General features: G+C 41.3%; 2 protein-coding genes and 1 long non-coding RNA gene across 4 annotated transcripts; 2 read left to right on the top strand and 1 right to left on the bottom strand.

The window, feature by feature from the left end:
• Positions 1-117: 117 nt before the first annotated feature.
• On the top strand, positions 118-5,333 carry asb13a.1 (ankyrin repeat and SOCS box containing 13a, tandem duplicate 1). 2 transcript variants are annotated; one of them, XM_071501631.1, is made up of 6 exons: positions 118-302; positions 1,633-1,820; positions 2,439-2,595; positions 2,682-2,816; positions 3,954-4,145; positions 4,274-5,333. In XM_071501631.1, the coding sequence occupies exons 1-6, from the start codon at positions 260-262 to the stop codon at positions 4,441-4,443; spliced, it is 885 nt and encodes a 294-aa protein (XP_071357732.1). In that variant the 5' UTR covers positions 118-259; the 3' UTR covers positions 4,444-5,333. The 2 variants fall into 2 exon arrangements, with proteins under 2 accessions (XP_071357732.1, XP_071357733.1); XM_071501632.1 differs by having other exon boundaries at positions 144-265.
• On the bottom strand, positions 1,719-7,437 carry LOC139634902 (uncharacterized). Its single transcript, XR_011694097.1, has 3 exons — positions 7,355-7,437; positions 6,988-7,227; positions 1,719-1,849 (listed from the first exon to the last, which is right to left on the bottom strand). It is a non-coding gene; the product is annotated as an uncharacterized lncRNA (long non-coding RNA).
• On the top strand, positions 4,732-15,662 carry LOC139634901 (ankyrin repeat and SOCS box protein 13-like). The gene is made up of 6 exons (XM_071501633.1): positions 4,732-4,865; positions 7,026-7,213; positions 7,360-7,516; positions 7,641-7,775; positions 8,148-8,339; positions 9,750-15,662. The coding sequence occupies exons 1-6, from the start codon at positions 4,823-4,825 to the stop codon at positions 9,875-9,877; spliced, it is 843 nt and encodes a 280-aa protein (XP_071357734.1). The 5' UTR covers positions 4,732-4,822; the 3' UTR covers positions 9,878-15,662.
• Positions 15,663-18,365: the final 2,703 nt, after the last annotated feature.

Raw genomic sequence — 18,365 nt, 5'->3', positions numbered from 1 at the left:
TACATGATACTCTGTTTTACTGTGCTCTGCCCGTCAGGAGTGAGAACCTCAGAAATACCACGAGAATATCTCGGTGTGGCAGCGCAAGCCGCCTCCGACCTGTAAAACTACAAGTCCCACCGCCGCTTCACTCGACACCATAGACTGTAGATAAAAACACCTGTAACATTATCTCCTACGGTTATGTGGAATGTGGATGGGTGTGCGCTGCGCCTCGGCTGGCGTCCCCCACCACTGACGTGTTTACAGCGGTAGAAACATGGAGGTGACAGCTGCTCGCCGGTCGTTTCTTTGCGATATCGGTGAGCTACAGCAGCAGCAGCTTACACAGCAGCTAACGTTAGCTAACCGATGAGTGCTGGCGGAGTGGTGGTCACGCTCACTCCTGCTTCTGTGACTTTCTGCCGTGCTGCTGTTTATATTGACAACACAATAATGTCAACCATGACCGTAACATACAGGCTAATAAGTGTGTTGTGTGAGGCTACATGATATTATAGCTAAACTATTATTGCTCCATTAGCAGTTACACATTTTTATCGAGGTGAGGTAACTGAAGTAGTTTTAGCAGTGATTGCTAAATAGCTAATACAGCTATTAAGTACATTAGGCAGCAGGCCACATAAAGATGATTAGATATGACATCAAGACGTGTTTTTTTTCTAACAGTAAATGAAAATTAGGGTGTGTGTGTGTATATACTGTATGTGTGCATGTAATATAATTTTTAAATAATTTATATTTATAATAATGTATATTATCTAATTTATAATTTTTTTTTATTGTATATTATTTTTGTTAACCAGAGACAAAATATTAAGTTCATATGGGTAAAGTTGTTACTTTTTAAACAGTAAGCAATATTTAGAATGTACAAACGAAATAGGATATATAATATTAAATAATTAATATAATAACGTTTATTTATATAGCACTTATCCAAATAAGCAATTACAAAGTGCTTGACAAGGGCAAAATAACAAAACAAACAAAAAACACATGCTGACAAATTACTCAAGTAAAAAAAAACAAAACAAAACAATAATAATAAAAACAGAAACACAAATGAGAAATGTAAAAATATGTTAAATATTGAAAAGAGATTATTCAAAAGCTCTGTGAAAGAAATGTGATTTTAGAAGCAATTTAAAAGAAGATACTGATTTTGCTTTGCAACATGCTGCTGTCTGAGGACCTCAGAGGGGACAGTTAATTCAGAAATAAAGAATGGGGCCATGAAGTGCTTTAAAAAGTCATAAGTAGAATCTGAAAGTCGATTCTGTACTGGACGGGTTGCCAATGTAGAGACCTTAAGAGGGAGGTTATATATAATCTCTTTTCTTAGTTTTTCTTAATAGTTGGACAGCTGCATTTTGTACCATTTGAAGTCTACGGTTTGTTTCCTGATTTATGCCAGTCACAGTGATCTAATCCAGAGGAAATGAAAGCACCTATGAGGGTTTTATGAAAGAGTTTTGAAAGAGTTTTATGAAATACATAAAAAGCTGTTTTGTAAAAAGTATTTTACACAGAAACAAACTTATTTGCATTTTTTTTTACATAAACTGAACAAAGCCTGGGTTGTACCTCTGTATGTGTAAATGTACTGTTAAGTGTTACTGTCTGTGTAAGGTTTCTGGGCAGACCGGACTGCCCTGCATGAGGCAGCCTCCCACGGCAGGGTCCTGCAGCTGAGTCAGCTGATAGAGAGTGGAGCCTCGGTCAACATGGTGACGGTGGACAACATCACTCCACTCCATGAGGCCTGCATACAGGCTCACCCGAAGTGTACCCAGCTGCTGCTGGAGGCTGGAGCCCAGGTGAGATGAACCTCCATGGTCCCACATACCTGAGTTGTGCAGATATGAAGAAATAAAATGCTCAAATACACTGGGACACTTTATCACAAGCAGTGGTGACGCAATCTAATACAGAATAAATACCATCTCAAATGTTACAATGGATTTGACTCAATATTTCCCAGATTGCAAAATGAAAGTTTAGGCCCAGTATACACCCTGGTTCCACGGCCCAAGTCTGGCCCATATACTTCCACATCTGGTAGATTCCAGCTGTTCCAGCGTGGGCTGACTGCTGGAATATTTTCTGTGTGTGTGTGCCAGAAGTGGTCCAGATGTGGAGGCAGCATCTGACAATCATGCTGTGTTTGGGCCAGACGTGGGCCATGGATCTGGGGGATATACTGTGCCAGAAGAAACACAAGGATGTGGCCCAAGTATACGTCAGATGTATCTCGCTGTCTGGGTTCTATGACACAGCCTAATTAAAATGAACATTATTTTGATTGTACACTGGTAGTATGTTTACCCACTTTACACTGTGATAGTTTATGGTAACTGTGACGAGTGCCACAAAAATGTTGACAATAGAGTTGTATAGAAAAAACATAGACAGGACATTTTCTCTGGTTTGTCCAGGTGGATGTTCGGACCATCCATGGCAGCACCCCTCTCTGTAACGCCTGCGCCTCGGGCAGCCTGGACTGTGCCAAGCTGCTGCTGGAGTATGGAGCCAAAGTGAACCCGTCCCTCACAGCTCTCACCGCCTCACCGCTCCATGAAGCCTGCATACGAGGTGATAACCTCCAGCAGCAGTAAGAGAGAGCTCAACCAGTCTCATCAGCCTTCTCCACTGTAAATGAACCTTTACATTCCTCTCAGGTAATGTCGACGTTGTGAGGTTGATGATAGCCAGCGGTGCACAGCTGGAGGCGTATGATGTCCACTTTGGTCCTCCGCTCCACATCACATGTGCTAAAGGACACGTGGACTGTGTGAGGGAGCTGCTGATTGCAGGTCAGCATTACCCACATTTACCCACTGTCCTGTAGTCTACCTTTGATTCTACTTTTGTTATTCCTACATTTCCCACAATGCCCACAACAACCTTCAGAGATTAGCCTTGCTGATACACCAGCAAACTCCTTAACCTGTAGCCTAAGTAGAGATGGTGCAACTGAACAAAGTGGCAGTTTGGTGTTACAGCGCAGCAGCGAGTTCACTTTACAATCAGACTCACACTGAGCTGGTGCAACATGTTGCTGTACTTGTTGGGGCTGTTTCCTATAATCCTTTAATTTGACTATTAAAATTGATCATTTGCTAGAGAGTAATCAGTTGATTATAAATAGGTCAAAAATAGCAAAGTGCTGAATGCTATGTAGAAATGATGATGATGGGATTTTTGTTGGGGCTGGTACCAAACAAACATGTTCCTTTGCATCTGGAGAATACGATATATAGGCCGGGGCGTCTCTGTAGCATCACAATGCTTCATTTATGGTGTGACTCCTGTGACTTGGGGATGTTGTGCTTTTGTTAATATTTTGATTAATTGTTCAGCTCTAGTCTAAATCCAGTGTCATGACTAATAATAATAGGGGCTTATCTGAAGTTTGCATATTACAACATATAAGTAATAACCTCTGTCTGTACATGACACATGAACTTACAAGTAGTTAAATACATACAAGTAATTAACTAACTAGAGATTAGAGATTTTAGAGACAGGAGAACCAGAGATTTATGGAACTCGCGTTTTTTGCCTGGTGAACTTCCTGGTCTGAGCCATTCAAGTTTCATTTTAGTGATGTTTGGTTGGGCATCTTGTTTCAGTGGTATCAGAAGGCTTTTGTCTTTAGCAGAATAAAAGTCAACATTTTTAAACCACCAGTTGTTTTCACAGCACAAGCTGTTTATCTGTAGTTGCAATAGAATGGGACATTCATTAAGGTTTTTATGGTGATTCTTATCTTTTTTTTTTTTTGATTAATATAATATGTAGCCAACATAAAATTTTGATATGATGAAATTGCAATTTGTCTCTAGTTGAGTACTGAATTGTTAAATTACTGTCGTTCAAATAATTTCAGCTGTAATGATTCTATAAATGTATAAGAACAACAGGCCTAAGTTGATTTTAACTTCCTACAGGTGCCAGTGTGAATTCAGTGAAGTTCCATGAGACAGCTCTGCACCATGCAGCTCGAGCCCACATGGTGGACATGATCGAGCTGCTGGTGGAGTTCGGAGCCAACGTGTACGCTAGCGACAACATGGGGAGAAAACCTGTGGACTACGCAAAACCTGGGTCTCCCTCTCATGCCTGCCTCGAGTTTTATGAAAGTAAAGTCCTCACTTGCTTCTGAATCACAAATAGAAAAGGCCGAGAGCTGCTAGAGGTCATTTTTGACAGCCAGTTTTGGTTTTGAATCACGATGACTATGCTTCTGAAAACCTCTCCTTCTCGTCAGGTAATCCTCTCAGCCTGCAGCAGCTCTGTAGAATCACTGTGAGGAAGACGCTTGGTACCAGAGCTTCAGAGGTCATAGGTCAGCTGAACATATCCCGCCGCATCCAAAGCTACCTGCAGTACTGTGACCGCCCCCCATCACTACAGAGGGACACATGGATGGATGGATGAGACTGAGACTGCATCATGGACATATCTGCTTATAATTTAAAACATATTAGGTTATCCATCACAATGCTTTAATGTATGTCATGTGACCCAGGAGTGACGTCATCATTGCATCTTAAATTATGTCCATGTCGTTGTATTGTGATATCATGTCGTGTATTATGTTGCATTATTTATTTTGACTAAGACTGTACTGGTTGCGCTCTTCGCAGAGCGTGCGGTTGCCCGTTTGGTGTAAAACCTACAAATCCCAGCATGCACTTCGACTCCCAGGTATGCCCCTCGCCTGCTGCCGCTGCCGCATGTAAACATTACCAGGAAACGGCTGTTTACAAACACCTCGCAGCCCGAGAGTTAGCGTCGCGAATCAGAGAGGCGGAGGATGGCGGTTGAAAACACTCCGCCGTATTTCTTCGGAGACATCGGTGAGTGTGAAATAACAACACCACGGCCGGTGAGACCGCTGCTTCTCTGAATTTGACCCAGTTTGACAGCGGGTAAGCTAACCTGCTGTCACCGGCGTGTTGTGCCCACTGTGACGAGCTGTCAACAGTGGACTGTGGATAATGTCACCTGCAGTTAGCTTTAGCATCAGCGTTATACTGATGTTACAGCTTTTTACATAGAGAGAAAAACTGCAACTTGTTAGAAGACATTTCACATGAGCGGTGCTGACAGCATGTCACCGTAACTTCAGAATGTTTCTGTCCACCTTAAATTTGAGAAGAATGCCGGCTGTGTCTGAAAATACAGGCCCTTTTGTTCCGTTTGGAATGAAGTCTCCCTCCTTTATTTCATGGAAACCACAGCTTTTGATTCTCGCTGTATGTAATATATGTACATTGAATTTTCATATATGAAATATATGTCAATGAATAAAAAATATAAATGTTTTCGTTTTTGCTTCCATTTTTCTTTAGTTGAAATAAAAGATCTCAGAGTAAGAAAGACCTAAGACCTAAAAATCTATAGTTAAGTGCATAATCATTAAAAATAAATTCTTTTTCAAAATAAAAAAATAAGGTACTGAACTATGGATTTCTAGGATTAGGGTTCTGATCCATGACCCTCCTCCCAAAAAATGCACATCTGTATTCCAACTCAGTAGAAAACCATAGTTCAGTGCCTAATAAATGTCTTTTCTCAAAATAAAACTGCACATTTTAAAGTGGCCTTTTGTTGTGAGCAGGCCAGTTCACACCTGTGCATTAGTCAGCATCCTGATATGCTACACCTGTCAGGTGGGTGGATGATCTTGGCAAAGGAGAAACGCTCACCAACACTGATTTAAACACATCTATGAACCAGATTTTTGTGTGCTCAGAAAAAACTCTTAGATCTTTTATTTCAACTCATGAAAAATGGGAGCAAAAACAAAAGTGATGTGTTTATAATTTCATTCAGTGAACATATAAAATAGAAAACATATATGTAAACATTATATATGAAACCTTTTAGAAATTGGAACAATTTTCATATGGTGACATATACAGTATATGCATATATTGTCGACGTGTTACATAAATATTTGTCCATCTCAAAGTCTGTCAATGTTGATATTATACACGTAGGATCCAAAAATCTCAGACATGTTCAAAATGAATGAGAAATTAATAAGCAAAACATATATAAGTACATTATATTGTTCTATATATGTTGTTTTACTTGACTTATATATATACATTACATATGTATCGTTAACATATGTGGTCGGAACATGTTATAGTATATACAAATCCACCTTATAGATATTTTTAATATATGTACTTATTAAATTTTACTATGGGTTTTTTATATATGTTATAAACTTATATCTTCATATATCCACGGGATGTATATATGGGATAACAGTATATCCCCTCGTCCCCTCTGTCATGTAAAATAGTGAAACATTTAAGATTCTGTACTGTTTCTAGGTCAGCAATCAAATTCAGGCATATTTGGAGCAGTGACCAACTTAACTCCTTTGTATAAAGCTCAGATTTCCTTCAGTTGTAGCCCGTGTTCAGGTGCATGTGTTCAGATGACACTCAGGTAACTCAACCTGTGTTCACCTGTTATAAATAAGTCTGTGCCTCAAGATTCCAGCAGATCATTGCTCAGTAAGTAGCAGTGTGATAGTGGGAAAAACACCACCAGAGCTAAAGGAAAGTGTCAGAAGTGAAATTGTTTTTCTGAGCACAGAGGGGCTTTTCACAGTGTCAGGTAGTCTGACACTGTAGACTAAAGGTTTTTAAGGGGGCAGTGCATGGACTCCAAAACACTTTGCAGAATCTGGATCAGTTGTATTCAAAGCACGATCAGGCAGAGCAAAAGTGACCTCGGCATCAGCTGATCGATACATAAAGCTTTGTTCACCTGAGAGACAGAAAAGCAGCTTCATCACAGTTTGTAAACCACTTCCCGGGAGGGGGAACAAGGCCAAGTGCTTGAGGTGGATGAAGAAATGCCAGCATTTCACAGGGGAAGAGAGGGAAGAAGTGAGATTTATGTCAGGAGATGAACAGGAGGTAAAGTATGGAGTGAGGTTTCTGTGCAGTGTCTGACCTGGGCTCCTCCTGACCTGAGATCCTGTTCTCCTGCAGGCTGCTGGTCAGAGCGAACTGAGGTGCACAAGGCGGCCTCCCTCGGCCAGGCCTCCCAGCTGCAGCACCTCATTCAGGGCGGAGCGTCGGTCAACGTCGTGGCGGTGGACTCCATCACGCCGCTGCACGAGGCCTGCCTCCGCGGACAGGCCCAGTGTGTCCGGCTGCTGCTGGAGGCCGGAGCCCAGGTGAAGCAGGGAGCCTGACAGATGGACGAAGGACGGACACAGAGTTATCAGGGGAACTGAGGGAATGAGGAGAGGACATATGATTTAGTGGGGAGAGGTTGCAGTACTACTGTGTGTATAATCTTATCTCCCATGATGCACCTCAGGTGGATGCGAGGAACGTGGACGGCAGCACCCCGCTGTGTGATGCCTGTTCAGCCGGTAGTTTGGAGTGTGTGAGGCTCTTGCTGGAGCACGGCGCCAAGGCCAACCCGGCCCTCACCTCTCGCACGGCCTCCCCGCTCCATGAGGCCTGCATGGGGGGTGAGATTCTCTGCCCACTTCACATTTTGTTTGTGGAGCATCAATAAAAATCAATTATTTTTATTGGCTGATGTTGATGTTTAATGAGACAAATGTGTATGACGCAACACACGTTGTATTTCAGGTAACGCAGACTGTGTGAAGCTCCTGATTACCGTGGGTGCGGGTCTGGAGGCGTACGACCTTTACTACGGGACGCCGCTGCTTGTGGCTTGTGTTAACGAACACATAGACTGTGTTAAAGTGCTGCTCAATGCCGGTGAGTGTCAGGGCAAACTGCATGACTTGAAATCCACCTCTTGCTCTGGTTTGCTGCACTCAGATTTTCGAGGTCACATTGTAGTAAGATGGAAGATGTGTTTGTGTGTTTTGATTCCGATTCTTGTCACTTTTTGTTTTGTAGAGTTCATTTTAAGTTGATATAGATATTGTTTTTAATTATATTTTATTTAAAATGTTACATTTTTTATGTATCTACATATTTGTGAGTGTTTGGCAGGAACCAGTGGACCCAGGGAAGGGAGGTCAGATGTTGGTTTTAGTCTTTTATGAGATTTATAGACTGATCAGAAAAATGTAGACCACCAGTTTTATCCTTCGAGAGTTGACATTAATGTCCTTTTCCGTTAAGGTGCTAAAGTGAACGCTACCAGGCTGCATGAAACTCCGCTGCACCACGCGGCTAAGAACATGCGAGTGGAGATGATCGAGACGCTGGTGGAGTTCGGGGCCAACATCTACGCCAGAGATCAGCACAACAAGAAGCCTGTGGACTACACCACGCCGGGCTCTCCCTCTGCAGCCTGCCTACAGTCTTATGAGAGTAGGTCACAGCAGCGTGTTAATAATCATTCACATTTTGATCAGCCTGTTTGTGTAGCTGCCTTTAAACCTATACAACAGTGCAGTGTCAACGTTAGCACCAGCAGATGGCAGGCAAGAATCATTTTTGAACCTCCAGGACGGCTCACATCGATGACACCTGTTGTTTACCATGATGCTCAGTTAAACAGGTTTGCCACTGTAACTGGATGCAGATGAGCAGGTGATGATTTACACTTCTCATTTCCAGAAACAGAACTTTGTACAGAAGAGGAACAGAGGCTTTAAATACAATAATAGATAATAATGTATTTTTATAGCACCTTTCATACAAGAAATGCAGCACAAAGTGCTTAACATGAAAAAACATATCATGAACATGAAAACATTAATGTCAAATGAGATGGAATAATAATAAAATAATAACATACAAACAATTGAAATCAATAGATAATTAGAATCAATTCAAATGGATTACACAGAATGACCTATATTAGCATTTAAAAGAAGTGCTGATCAAAGTGCAACATGTCAGAGCAAGTTAGAGGCTGAGGTGAAGAGATGAGTTTAAGCTTTCCTTTAGAAATCCTCAGTGAGCTGCTCGCTGATATCTATACTGTGATCAATAGCTTTGGGCTGTAACTAAAGGCTGCATCCACAGCTGTTACTGTGAACCTTCAATAAACCAGCAGTAGATGGTCTCAGTGTTATTGGAGGTCTATAGTCAGTCAGAACCCATGAACCCATGAAAGGCTTTGTATATAAGGAGGAGGAGCTTAAAATCAGTTCTAAATGTAACAGGAAGCTGAAACTAATGTGCTCTCTCCTCTTTGTTCTGGTTCACAGCCGAGCTGCAGAGTTTTGAATGAGCTGAAGTCTTTTTTTGTTTTTTTGGGGTTTTTTTTTTTTCGGGAGGCCAGTAAAAAGTGCAATACAGTAATCAAGTTGGCTTGAAGGCACCAATCAACCTTTCTGATTTATACATTTTTATAGTTTAGCTGTTTCTAAGGTGCAGTAATGATGTTTTGGTCACCCTGTTGATGTGGGATAGAACTGAGACTTGTAACATCAGGTTTAATCCAGAGACTTAATTCCTCAGGGTTATTAAACAGCATTTCTCTTTTAGTTTTGGGTCCAAACAGTAGGATTTCAGTTTTCTCCCCATTTAACTTAGAGAAATTATTGTTCCTCCATTTATTTATGGCTGGAAAAGCAACAGAAGGGGATATAAAGAGTTGAAAATAATTCCAAAATCCCATATTTATTACTAAAAAGAACAATTATGTACTTTTCCAAACACCATTGCTACATTTTCCAGAGCAATGACACATTTCATCCTGTTTCATCATGTTGAAACATTATGCCACATTAAATCGCAATCAAACATCTAACCCTTGTTTTCTGTCTGTAGCCACGCCCATGAGTCTGCAGCAGCTCAGCAGGTTGGCGGTGAGGAAGAAGCTCGGCACCAGAGCTCTGCAGGTCATAGGTCAACTGGACATACCAAAACTCATCATCAGCTACCTCTGCTATCAGTGAGAGCTTTTCCCTGGGAGGAGGCTCAAAAGAGAGACTGGAAATTCACACAGCTGTCGCACCGTTCTCAGATTTAACAGTAGACATACAGGTTAGTGACGAGCACAGCGTCATCACATTTTAAAAACTCTACTCTCATTGCAAGACTTGAAAGCAAAACTTAAATGAAATGTATTCATTGTATTCACACGCACTTTAATAGTTTGATTTTAAATAGGTGAAAGAGACACTATCATGCATACACTGCAACTCTCACTGCAACTCTCACTGCAGAACGCATTTGGTTTCCTCCAGCTCTAACAAACATGTTGAATGCGTTTCCTTCCTCGTGAAACCTTTGCACATCACATGCTAACGTCCATTTTCATTAGCTAGCAGTCGCCTTGTTCCCTAACCAACAACAGGTTAAAAACTCCATACGATACAAGGGCACCTTCAGGTAATTTAACATCAGAATCACTGTTTATAAAATCCTATAAAATCCAGTTTACTGCAGCTAATGATGTGGCAGCTCATAGTTACTGGTTATCATAGTAAAGCTACAAGCGTTGCTGCCTGTCAGGTTTTTAATTGCGCAAGAAAGAGTGACTGAAAGCTTAAGAAGCCCTCAACACAATCTGAGAAATTCAAATATGAGCTGGACCTGAAGAAGTAAATTCAGTGGAGGCAGCTCACAGTACGGGGGGTGCCACAACAAAAAACATTCATCTGAAGAGATAAAGATTTGAAAGGTTTTGGAGCCACTGCAGGTGATAGGCTGATCAGAAAGATATTGGGTGTTGGGGAACAAAGCTTGTGCCATAGAAGAAGACAGCTGATGCAGTCTGAGGTTCATGTAGAGGGTCCTCGCTTTGAGTCACCTGCAAGTGTCCTAAAGCACAGAAAGGGAGGATGGTAGGGGTCTGACGTGTAATCTGCCTTGTTTTCTTGCCCAAATCATGGAAAGAATTTATGACAATAGACACATAAACTGTGTCCCAGTTCAGAGACCGCATCCTTTGGAGGACGCGGTCTATGAAGGCGTGGCCCTTCATAGCTGCTATAGGCTGTGAAGGCCGAACTGAAATGAGATGGAGTGGTCTACGGAAGATTTTCATTTTGTGCCACCAGCTGTGCCCGCCCTCACCGTAACATTGGGAAGCTTGAGGTTTTAAAGCCCTCAGCTTTAACTGAGCTGAAACCCAGTACTTACATTTAAAAGTGAAATCCTCAGGCTCTCTGTCAGCAATGTTTGTTTTCATTACTGGTGCACAATGAATCTTGGGATAGGTTGGGCCTTCGTTACCCAGGAAACACATTTCTTGGCGGCATTTGGAGGAGCCTTCGAAACAGGACAGCCTAGTTGCACTGCTGTGATGCAATCGGTCTTCAAATGCAGCCTCTGAAGGATGTGGCCCCTGAACTGGGACACAGCTATGATCTGACACAGAGGCCATCTTGAGAGGCTAAAATACTGTAGGCTGGTGCTGATTATAGTTTCACTTATTCTCTGTTCTGATTGTGATCTTTTCGCTCACGGACACAAACTGAACCGAATGCAAAGTGGTTACAGCTTGAACATTCTCATCGTCTTGTTATATAATAGCACAAATACAGTGTTTCTTGTCTGCTGCCACACGGGACTATAAGACAGTGTGGCAAAATGGAGCAATGGAGCCACCAACATTTCAGCTTAACTATAAAAGTCTTAAATAGTATTTAATAAGGTTTGCACTTTAGATAGATATAAACAGATTTTATATATATAATATAATAACAGATGACTGTGGATGGATGTTTATTTAACATAGACACTTAAAGAGGAATTAATTTATTTGATTTAGTGTGCACAATAGCACAATAGAAACGATGAAGAAATATGTCTTTGGCGACGGGATCCCGTTGTGATGTCATCATTTAAAGGGGACAGTCACTCCATGAAAATCCCCTGATGGGGTCCAGTCCAATGACTGTGTCTAAAGATGGACAATGCGTCTCCGTTTGCTCCCACTGTATAAAAATGAAGCCAAAATATCTCAGATATGAGCACTGGTGATGTTGTTTGGAGCCAGAGCCTGCACAGTATTGATCAGGGGGTGGAGCCACATCAAGGCCTGTTTTATAGCATCAAATAACTAATGAAATAATCAAATAACTTGAACATACATCATGTCCCATCCACTAACATGGAGGAGGCGGGGTTTATGACCCACACTGCAGCCAACCACCAGGGGGTGATTGAGATGTTTTAGCATCACGATCAGGGAGCTGCCATGTCGTCCATCTTCATAAACAGTCGTAACACAGGTGGTGAAGGGGTGAACATAGATATATATAAGTAGACGCCGCATTGGCTGCTTCAGTCCGTTACTGTGATACATCAACGTTGCTGCCATTTACATTTTGTTTACATTTCTCTAATGAGTAGTTTTTATATTCCGGGGGTTATGATCTATGTGGAGTAAAAATAAAAGTTTGGTCTTCAGTGACTTAAAATCATGACAGTTGGCTGTAATCACTGTTTTCCATCAGGAGGAGAGTGTCTCAATGTTAGATTTACATGAACTGAATTATGTACAGTCCAGCGGCCAATGCAGCATCTATGTATATGTGTCTATGAGGGTGAAGAGCAGTGCTGAGGATCTGGATGGATGTGATGTGCAGCAGGGCTGATGAGGTCAGAGGTCAGGCCCATGGACGCAGGTTCTGGTGGAAACTGTAGGTGAATGGCGTGGAGGAGGTTTCCATCAGTCTGACACTGAAACGACAACCGACAGCAGCAGAGAAAGGAACAGTTTTAAATTTGACAGCAACAAGATGATTGGTTTACAGACAAAGTCTGATCGGGTTAACTGAAACACCACCTTCAGTCAGCTGACTGAGTTGGAAACGGGAAATGGGGGGGGGGGGGGGGTGGTATGTTTTCCCTGGATTTTTCCGGGAAAATACAAGCAACCCACTAAACTCACAGGCAGACTGTAAATCAGAGCAGCAGCTAAAATATGAAGTCAGACTTCAGGGCTCAGTAAGCATTCCCTGCTTAACTAAAAATAAAACATGCAGAGGCACTGAGCAGTGATGTTGTCACAACAGCAGTCAGAGTGAAGTTCTCCAGATGCTGCTTCGCTCCATCTCAGATTCCTGTAATGCAAACCCCCCGAGCCTGGCGACAGCCAGTGTTTGATACAGACACTGAAGCATCCTGGCTGCCTATTTATAGCTTTGTGTCTGTTGCTCCATTAAATCAGCTCATAGATACAGAGAGCTCAGTCAGGACTTGGTATTTGTAGAGGGAGGTGCAGGAAGTCGTTTATGAATTACAGAGTGCTTCAGATTGATTTGTTGGCTCTCTTCTAAGTCGACATGACCTGCTTTAGAGGCTTCATAACTTTAATTTATCCAGGGAGGTTGAGTCAGGCCAAACACACACTTCTTGATGTGACACCAGAACATTGGAAGATATGTTTAGGGTGCAGGGTTTGTTTGTTTCATCTCTTTTTTTTTTTCCAACATAAATCAAACTTTGGTGTTTTTCAGTCTTTCTATTCTGGTTAGGGTTAGGTGTTATGTTAAATAAGGATTCACATTCCCTCTCTCATCGTGAGCTTAAATTTCAGGAAACACAATCTTGTATTAAAGCTACATTTGATGAGAATTTCATGGGAAAAACAACATTGTCCCGTCAGCCTCAATCACAGTGGGCTTCCTGCAGCGAGGAGCTGACTGAGAAGCTCCAGACTTACTTTGCACAAGTGAAGTTTTGTTGTCAGGTACGGACACACCTTCACCCTCAGGAAGTTTAGACTTAAAAACCTTAAAGGACAATGCCTGTGTTTTTGCTGAGGGAACCAAGTGCACACTACTGTTTATCTCACTTTGTATTGATGCAGTTCTTTTTTGAGTCTGATCATGACACAGCATGAGGTAGCACAGTGCACCTTCATCTAATCAGTGTTTTTACAGATTTTAGACGTTTAACTAAAAATATATAGTCTTTTTCATAACTAATGCTACTAATACAGACTTTATATTAAGGACATTTTTATGCCTCTGTGCCATGCAACACTGAAGTTCATGTTGATGCAGCCTCATCACCAAACAGTAACGTAGACACTGGATGATTCTGCAAAACCCTGGATTATAGCACAGAGCAGCTACAGTGTGAGTAGGGTTAGGTAAAATTCATTGCTAGGTTCAATAATAAGGCAAAATAAGTTCAGGTCTGTGACAAGACACAAACAGTAAAGTTGGAGGTGTTACAAGCTCATGTGTTTCCACATCGTTTTCAAGTCACGGGGCTTTTTTAAAATGAAATTATATTGATTATAGAAACCTGATGATTGGCCTTTCCCAGATTTAAGTGCTTTTACAGAGCTGCTATCAGCTGATGTTTCATTACCCGAGGGAATCAAAGTGTCATTGGTTTGTTGCTCCTGTACATCAGAGGAAATCTGTTGTATGAGGGACAGACACTTCCTGCAGATCCACTGAACGCTGCGAGTGGATGAAAATCTTTAATTGTGGACATAATCAACAGGGATACTTGGTAATGACATGACAGGAAATGAGGGGTGAGAGCTCATGGTTGGCGTCTTCAACCTCAGGCCACAGGAAACTGATTTTCATAGTGAACTGAAATCACTGGGAAACATTGGTCCAGCCAATCTTATGGTACACTTTCAAAACATTTAGGAACGTTAAGGTATCATGTGCTAAATGGGGCAAAATATGCAAAAACACTCATACAGTCCTTTAAAAGCAAATTACAAACAGCAGAATAGAAGTGAACAAGTGCTATAAAAAGCTGAACTCCGCTGAACTCAACATCTTTTCCCTCTTTGATATATAGCATTAAAAACAGTCCACGTGCAGCTTACTGACGTCAACCTTCTGGACTTTTAGGTGTCTAAGTTCACAATTTTCGAAGCTGTTGCATCTGTGTGGATCTGCCAGCGGGCAGTTAGCTCGCACGGCTTTAAAGAGCAAGAGGCCATCTGTCAGTTCTCCCAGACGTCTGCACCTCCATTTTTATTGTTTAACGACAGAACTTTACAAACCTTTCAGAAACAATATTTCATGCTCGCAGAGCTGAATCCAAATCTCTCAGTTCACTCCCCTGGTTTGGCTCTCTCCCTAAACGTGCCCAGGCTGCACGATGCTGGCCTGAACGTGAAGCTCGTCATATGTGCCAAATTGTGGGAGCTCGTTTAATCAGAATATAAATTCCTGTAAACTAATCTTCCATCATGAACTAGTTTCCTTTCTTTAAAAAAAGGCTTTATAGTCTCAGCCTGTAAATAATCTTGAAGCACAGATCTCTCCTTCATATGGAGAGCTCCTTTTAAGACCGTTTTAAAATACTTGACCCTGATGCAGACGGGGCTTGTACTCAGGGCTTAAAATAACCACCGCAAAACACGCTTGGTTGCAAAGCACTTGAGGTCTACAGAAGGGACTGGAAGGAGCGGAGAGGAAGGGCAGGCATGCAGTGTATGTCCAGTTATCTAAGATGAAAAATGGCTCCTGCTCCAAAATTATGTTGAACTTCAGGCTGAACAACAGGGTTTGTTGGGGAACTTTCCTCTCAGTCCGTCAGATGAAATGGCGCTGGCCCTGTTTAAGAAGTGTTCTTATGAAAGTGGATGGAGTCAGGTTTAATCTGCTCTGATGTTCAGGACACACTGATCGATCTGTTTAAGGTGCTATGAAAAACTGTCCAATCATCCCGCAAAATGTGTCATATAACATGAGTCTTATTAAACTGTATAGAAATGTTGATGTATTGAATAAATTGAACTGTTGACATGTTTGTTGTGCTCGTGTTTTTGCATGAATCTGACTTTCACACAAAGGACATTTACACATATTTTTACACTCTAGCACCTGAGTGTGTTGCACTGTGTTGTCTGTCTGTTTGTTTGCTAAACACAAACCAAGAACAGGACATGATGAATAATTCACAGCTCTCCTTTAGCTAACTGGTTAGCATTATGCTACATAAAGATACAATGTCACAGCTTTTGAAGCCTCATTTCTTTGAGCCTTAACTGCATTGATTTTGCGGCAGGTCCATCATTACAGATTCTTGTTTCCTTTTTACTCCACTTGGTGAATATGTTTCAAAATGGTTGCCACTGTAAATAGCTGCCTGCTGAATCGAATGAGAGCAATGAGATGCAAGCAAAACAGTGAAGTTGCCATCAAACCAAAACAATGAGCTAAAAGATGCTAAGATGCTCTGTAGCTCTGAGGGGAAGTGCAGTTAGGTGATGATTGTCTGTGAGTTCGACACTGAGCGACTCCTGTCGCACTGTATCTATCTGAGCCATAGTTAATATAATATGGGTTTATTACAGCGGCTTTAACACTTCACTCATTGAGGCAGCCTTGAGTGTCTCTGTGTGTCATTTACTGTCAGTGTTAAGTTCCTGCATACAAAGCACCACACGGCAAAACTGTTATTAATAAAGGGCTCAAATGTAACTTTGCCTTAATTCAAAGAGATGTTGGCAAGAACAAGATGTATTTTAAATATTTTCTCTATTCTTTGTGTGTGTGTGTGTGTGTGTGTAACGGTGTCCTACATAAAGAGCTGTGGTTGTTCCACATGAGAAATTTCTTTATTTATGTTTTTGTCTATCCTGATTTAAAAGGGGAGGAGTCGGAAAAAAAAATCAGAATTTAGTGTCATTAGGCTCTGTCAGCTGTTTGCAAATGTTTACAGACAACTGTCTGTCAAATCTGATCAAACCACACCCACTCAGCCCTGATACCTGAAGCATTACCCATGATTTTTCAGTCGTAAAATTACATAAAAATAACATTTGATCTTTTTGTTAGGGATCAACATGGTTCAAGAAACTAAAGTACAATTTTTATTTTAATACTTCTTTAACACCTGAGCCTATTAACTGTTAAAGGGGATTAAAGAAGTATTTGTTGGCGCAAAAACCAGTTTAAAAAATTCACTGTGAGACATTTTAACTTTACTAGTGCTGGGTGTCAAAAACCTTCGATACTTCGTACTGATACCAATATCTTGAATTCAACACTGATTCTTTAAAAAACCTCTTTTCTGATACCAATTTAATCAAATCCAGTTTTACAAGAAGAAAATTACAGTACAAATATTATTTTTACCTTTTATTATTCTATTATTCTGAGCTCAATCTTCTTGTAAATAAACAGCTAATTGTTAGATCAGCATTATTAGATGTCTGTCCAAGCGTGCTGTTTGCTCATTGGCTCACTGACACTGATGAGATTTACTCACTTACTCCTTAGGTATCGAAATTTCATATCAAATGACAGTATTTTTCCACCCTTGATAGTGACAAACCAGTTCGATCGGTCCATGAAAGAATCATATCTTGATACCCAGCCTGAACCTTAGGTGCCTCCTGTGCTCCTGGTTTGTGTTGTAGTCTGCAAAGTCTCACTGCAAATTTTCAAAAATGTAAAGGTCTGCTGATTGTATGAAAATTCATTTGTCAAATTCATTTGTCACTGTTATTTAAATCACGACTGCACTGAGCTCATGTATTCTCACTCACCACTAGGCTGTGCCATAGATAAAGAAATCATTTGTCAGACAGACGCTCGCAGTATTAGTGAGTCAACACCAGTGTTTTTTTTCCCCCAGTCAGCGTATGTGTTCAGGCCCAGAGGGCAAAGAGAAAACACACTCCTGTAATTGTGGTCACTCTCCAGCTTGTGGCTAACTAATCAGACCTTGTCAGGAAACACAGCTCTCACTGTCTCGTGAGAAATCGATCCTCCTCATCACACCAAAAACAGACAGAACAAGAGGAGAGGAAGAAAACAGAAAGAGGAGCAGGGCAGATTGTGGAGTTGAGGTGCTGAGCAGATGGGAACTGGGACGATAAACAGAGAGCTGGATGTTGTCATGGGCCGAATGCTCCCCTTAGACACTGCAACCTGAAGTGAGCTGCAGACACATGTACTCACACTTATTCTCTGCAGAGAGACTTTCTCTGGTTTGTGTTGTTGTAAAATTATATCCACATCAAAATGAGTTAAAATCAGAGAATCCTGAGTGGAAGAAAGTTTGTGCTTCCATTAAACTAAACCTGTGCAGGTAATTACAGTATATCTCTATGTAAAGGTGCCACATTACATTTGTGATAATGGGAAGTGAGCAACCACAGTGTATAAATCTAAAGTGAACAGGGCAGGGTGTTAAAATGAGTGTGTGTGTGTGTGTGTGTGTGTGTGTGTGTGTGTGTGTGTGTGTGTGTGTGTGTGTGTGTGTGTTCAGGAATGGGAATATGGCTCTGATTTAGTGTTTTTAATTAAATATTGAATATATCATCCAATCATGACTCAGTTTATTGACCACTCCTACAAGAAAATGTGATGTTAAAGGTCACATATTGTACAAAGTGAGATTTCCATGTCACTATACCTATACACCCACTGTTGCATTTTTTACAGATAAGAGGTGAAAGGCCACAGTGGCTCATAATTGCGACCATGGGTTATGGTGGCAGTG

The sequence above is a fragment of the Trachinotus anak genome, unplaced genomic scaffold (assembly GCF_046630095.1).
Source record: "Trachinotus anak isolate AG129_WGS33_773 ecotype Australia unplaced genomic scaffold, CSIRO_AGI_Tana_v1 ptg000018l, whole genome shotgun sequence".
NCBI classification, from domain to species: domain Eukaryota; kingdom Metazoa; phylum Chordata; class Actinopteri; order Carangiformes; family Carangidae; genus Trachinotus; species Trachinotus anak.
The sequence above is the reverse complement of the archived record's forward strand: the minus strand, read 5'-3'. Positions and strand labels throughout refer to the sequence as shown.

Excerpts from the sequence above, each read along its gene's own strand:
- LOC139634901 (XM_071501633.1), top strand. The coding sequence starts at position 4,823 with ATGGCGGTTGAAAACACTCCGCCGTATTTCTTCGGAGACATCG. Across the intron at positions 4,866-7,025 it reads GTATTTCTTCGGAGACATCG|GCTGCTGGTCAGAGCGAACT; the intron begins GTGAGTGTGAAA and ends GTTCTCCTGCAG. Across the intron at positions 8,340-9,749 it reads CTGCCTACAGTCTTATGAGA|CCACGCCCATGAGTCTGCAG; the intron begins GTAGGTCACAGC and ends TTCTGTCTGTAG.
- asb13a.1 (XM_071501631.1), top strand. The coding sequence starts at position 260 with ATGGAGGTGACAGCTGCTCGCCGGTCGTTTCTTTGCGATATCG. Across the intron at positions 303-1,632 it reads GTCGTTTCTTTGCGATATCG|GTTTCTGGGCAGACCGGACT; the intron begins GTGAGCTACAGC and ends TGTCTGTGTAAG. Across the intron at positions 1,821-2,438 it reads TGCTGGAGGCTGGAGCCCAG|GTGGATGTTCGGACCATCCA; the intron begins GTGAGATGAACC and ends TGGTTTGTCCAG.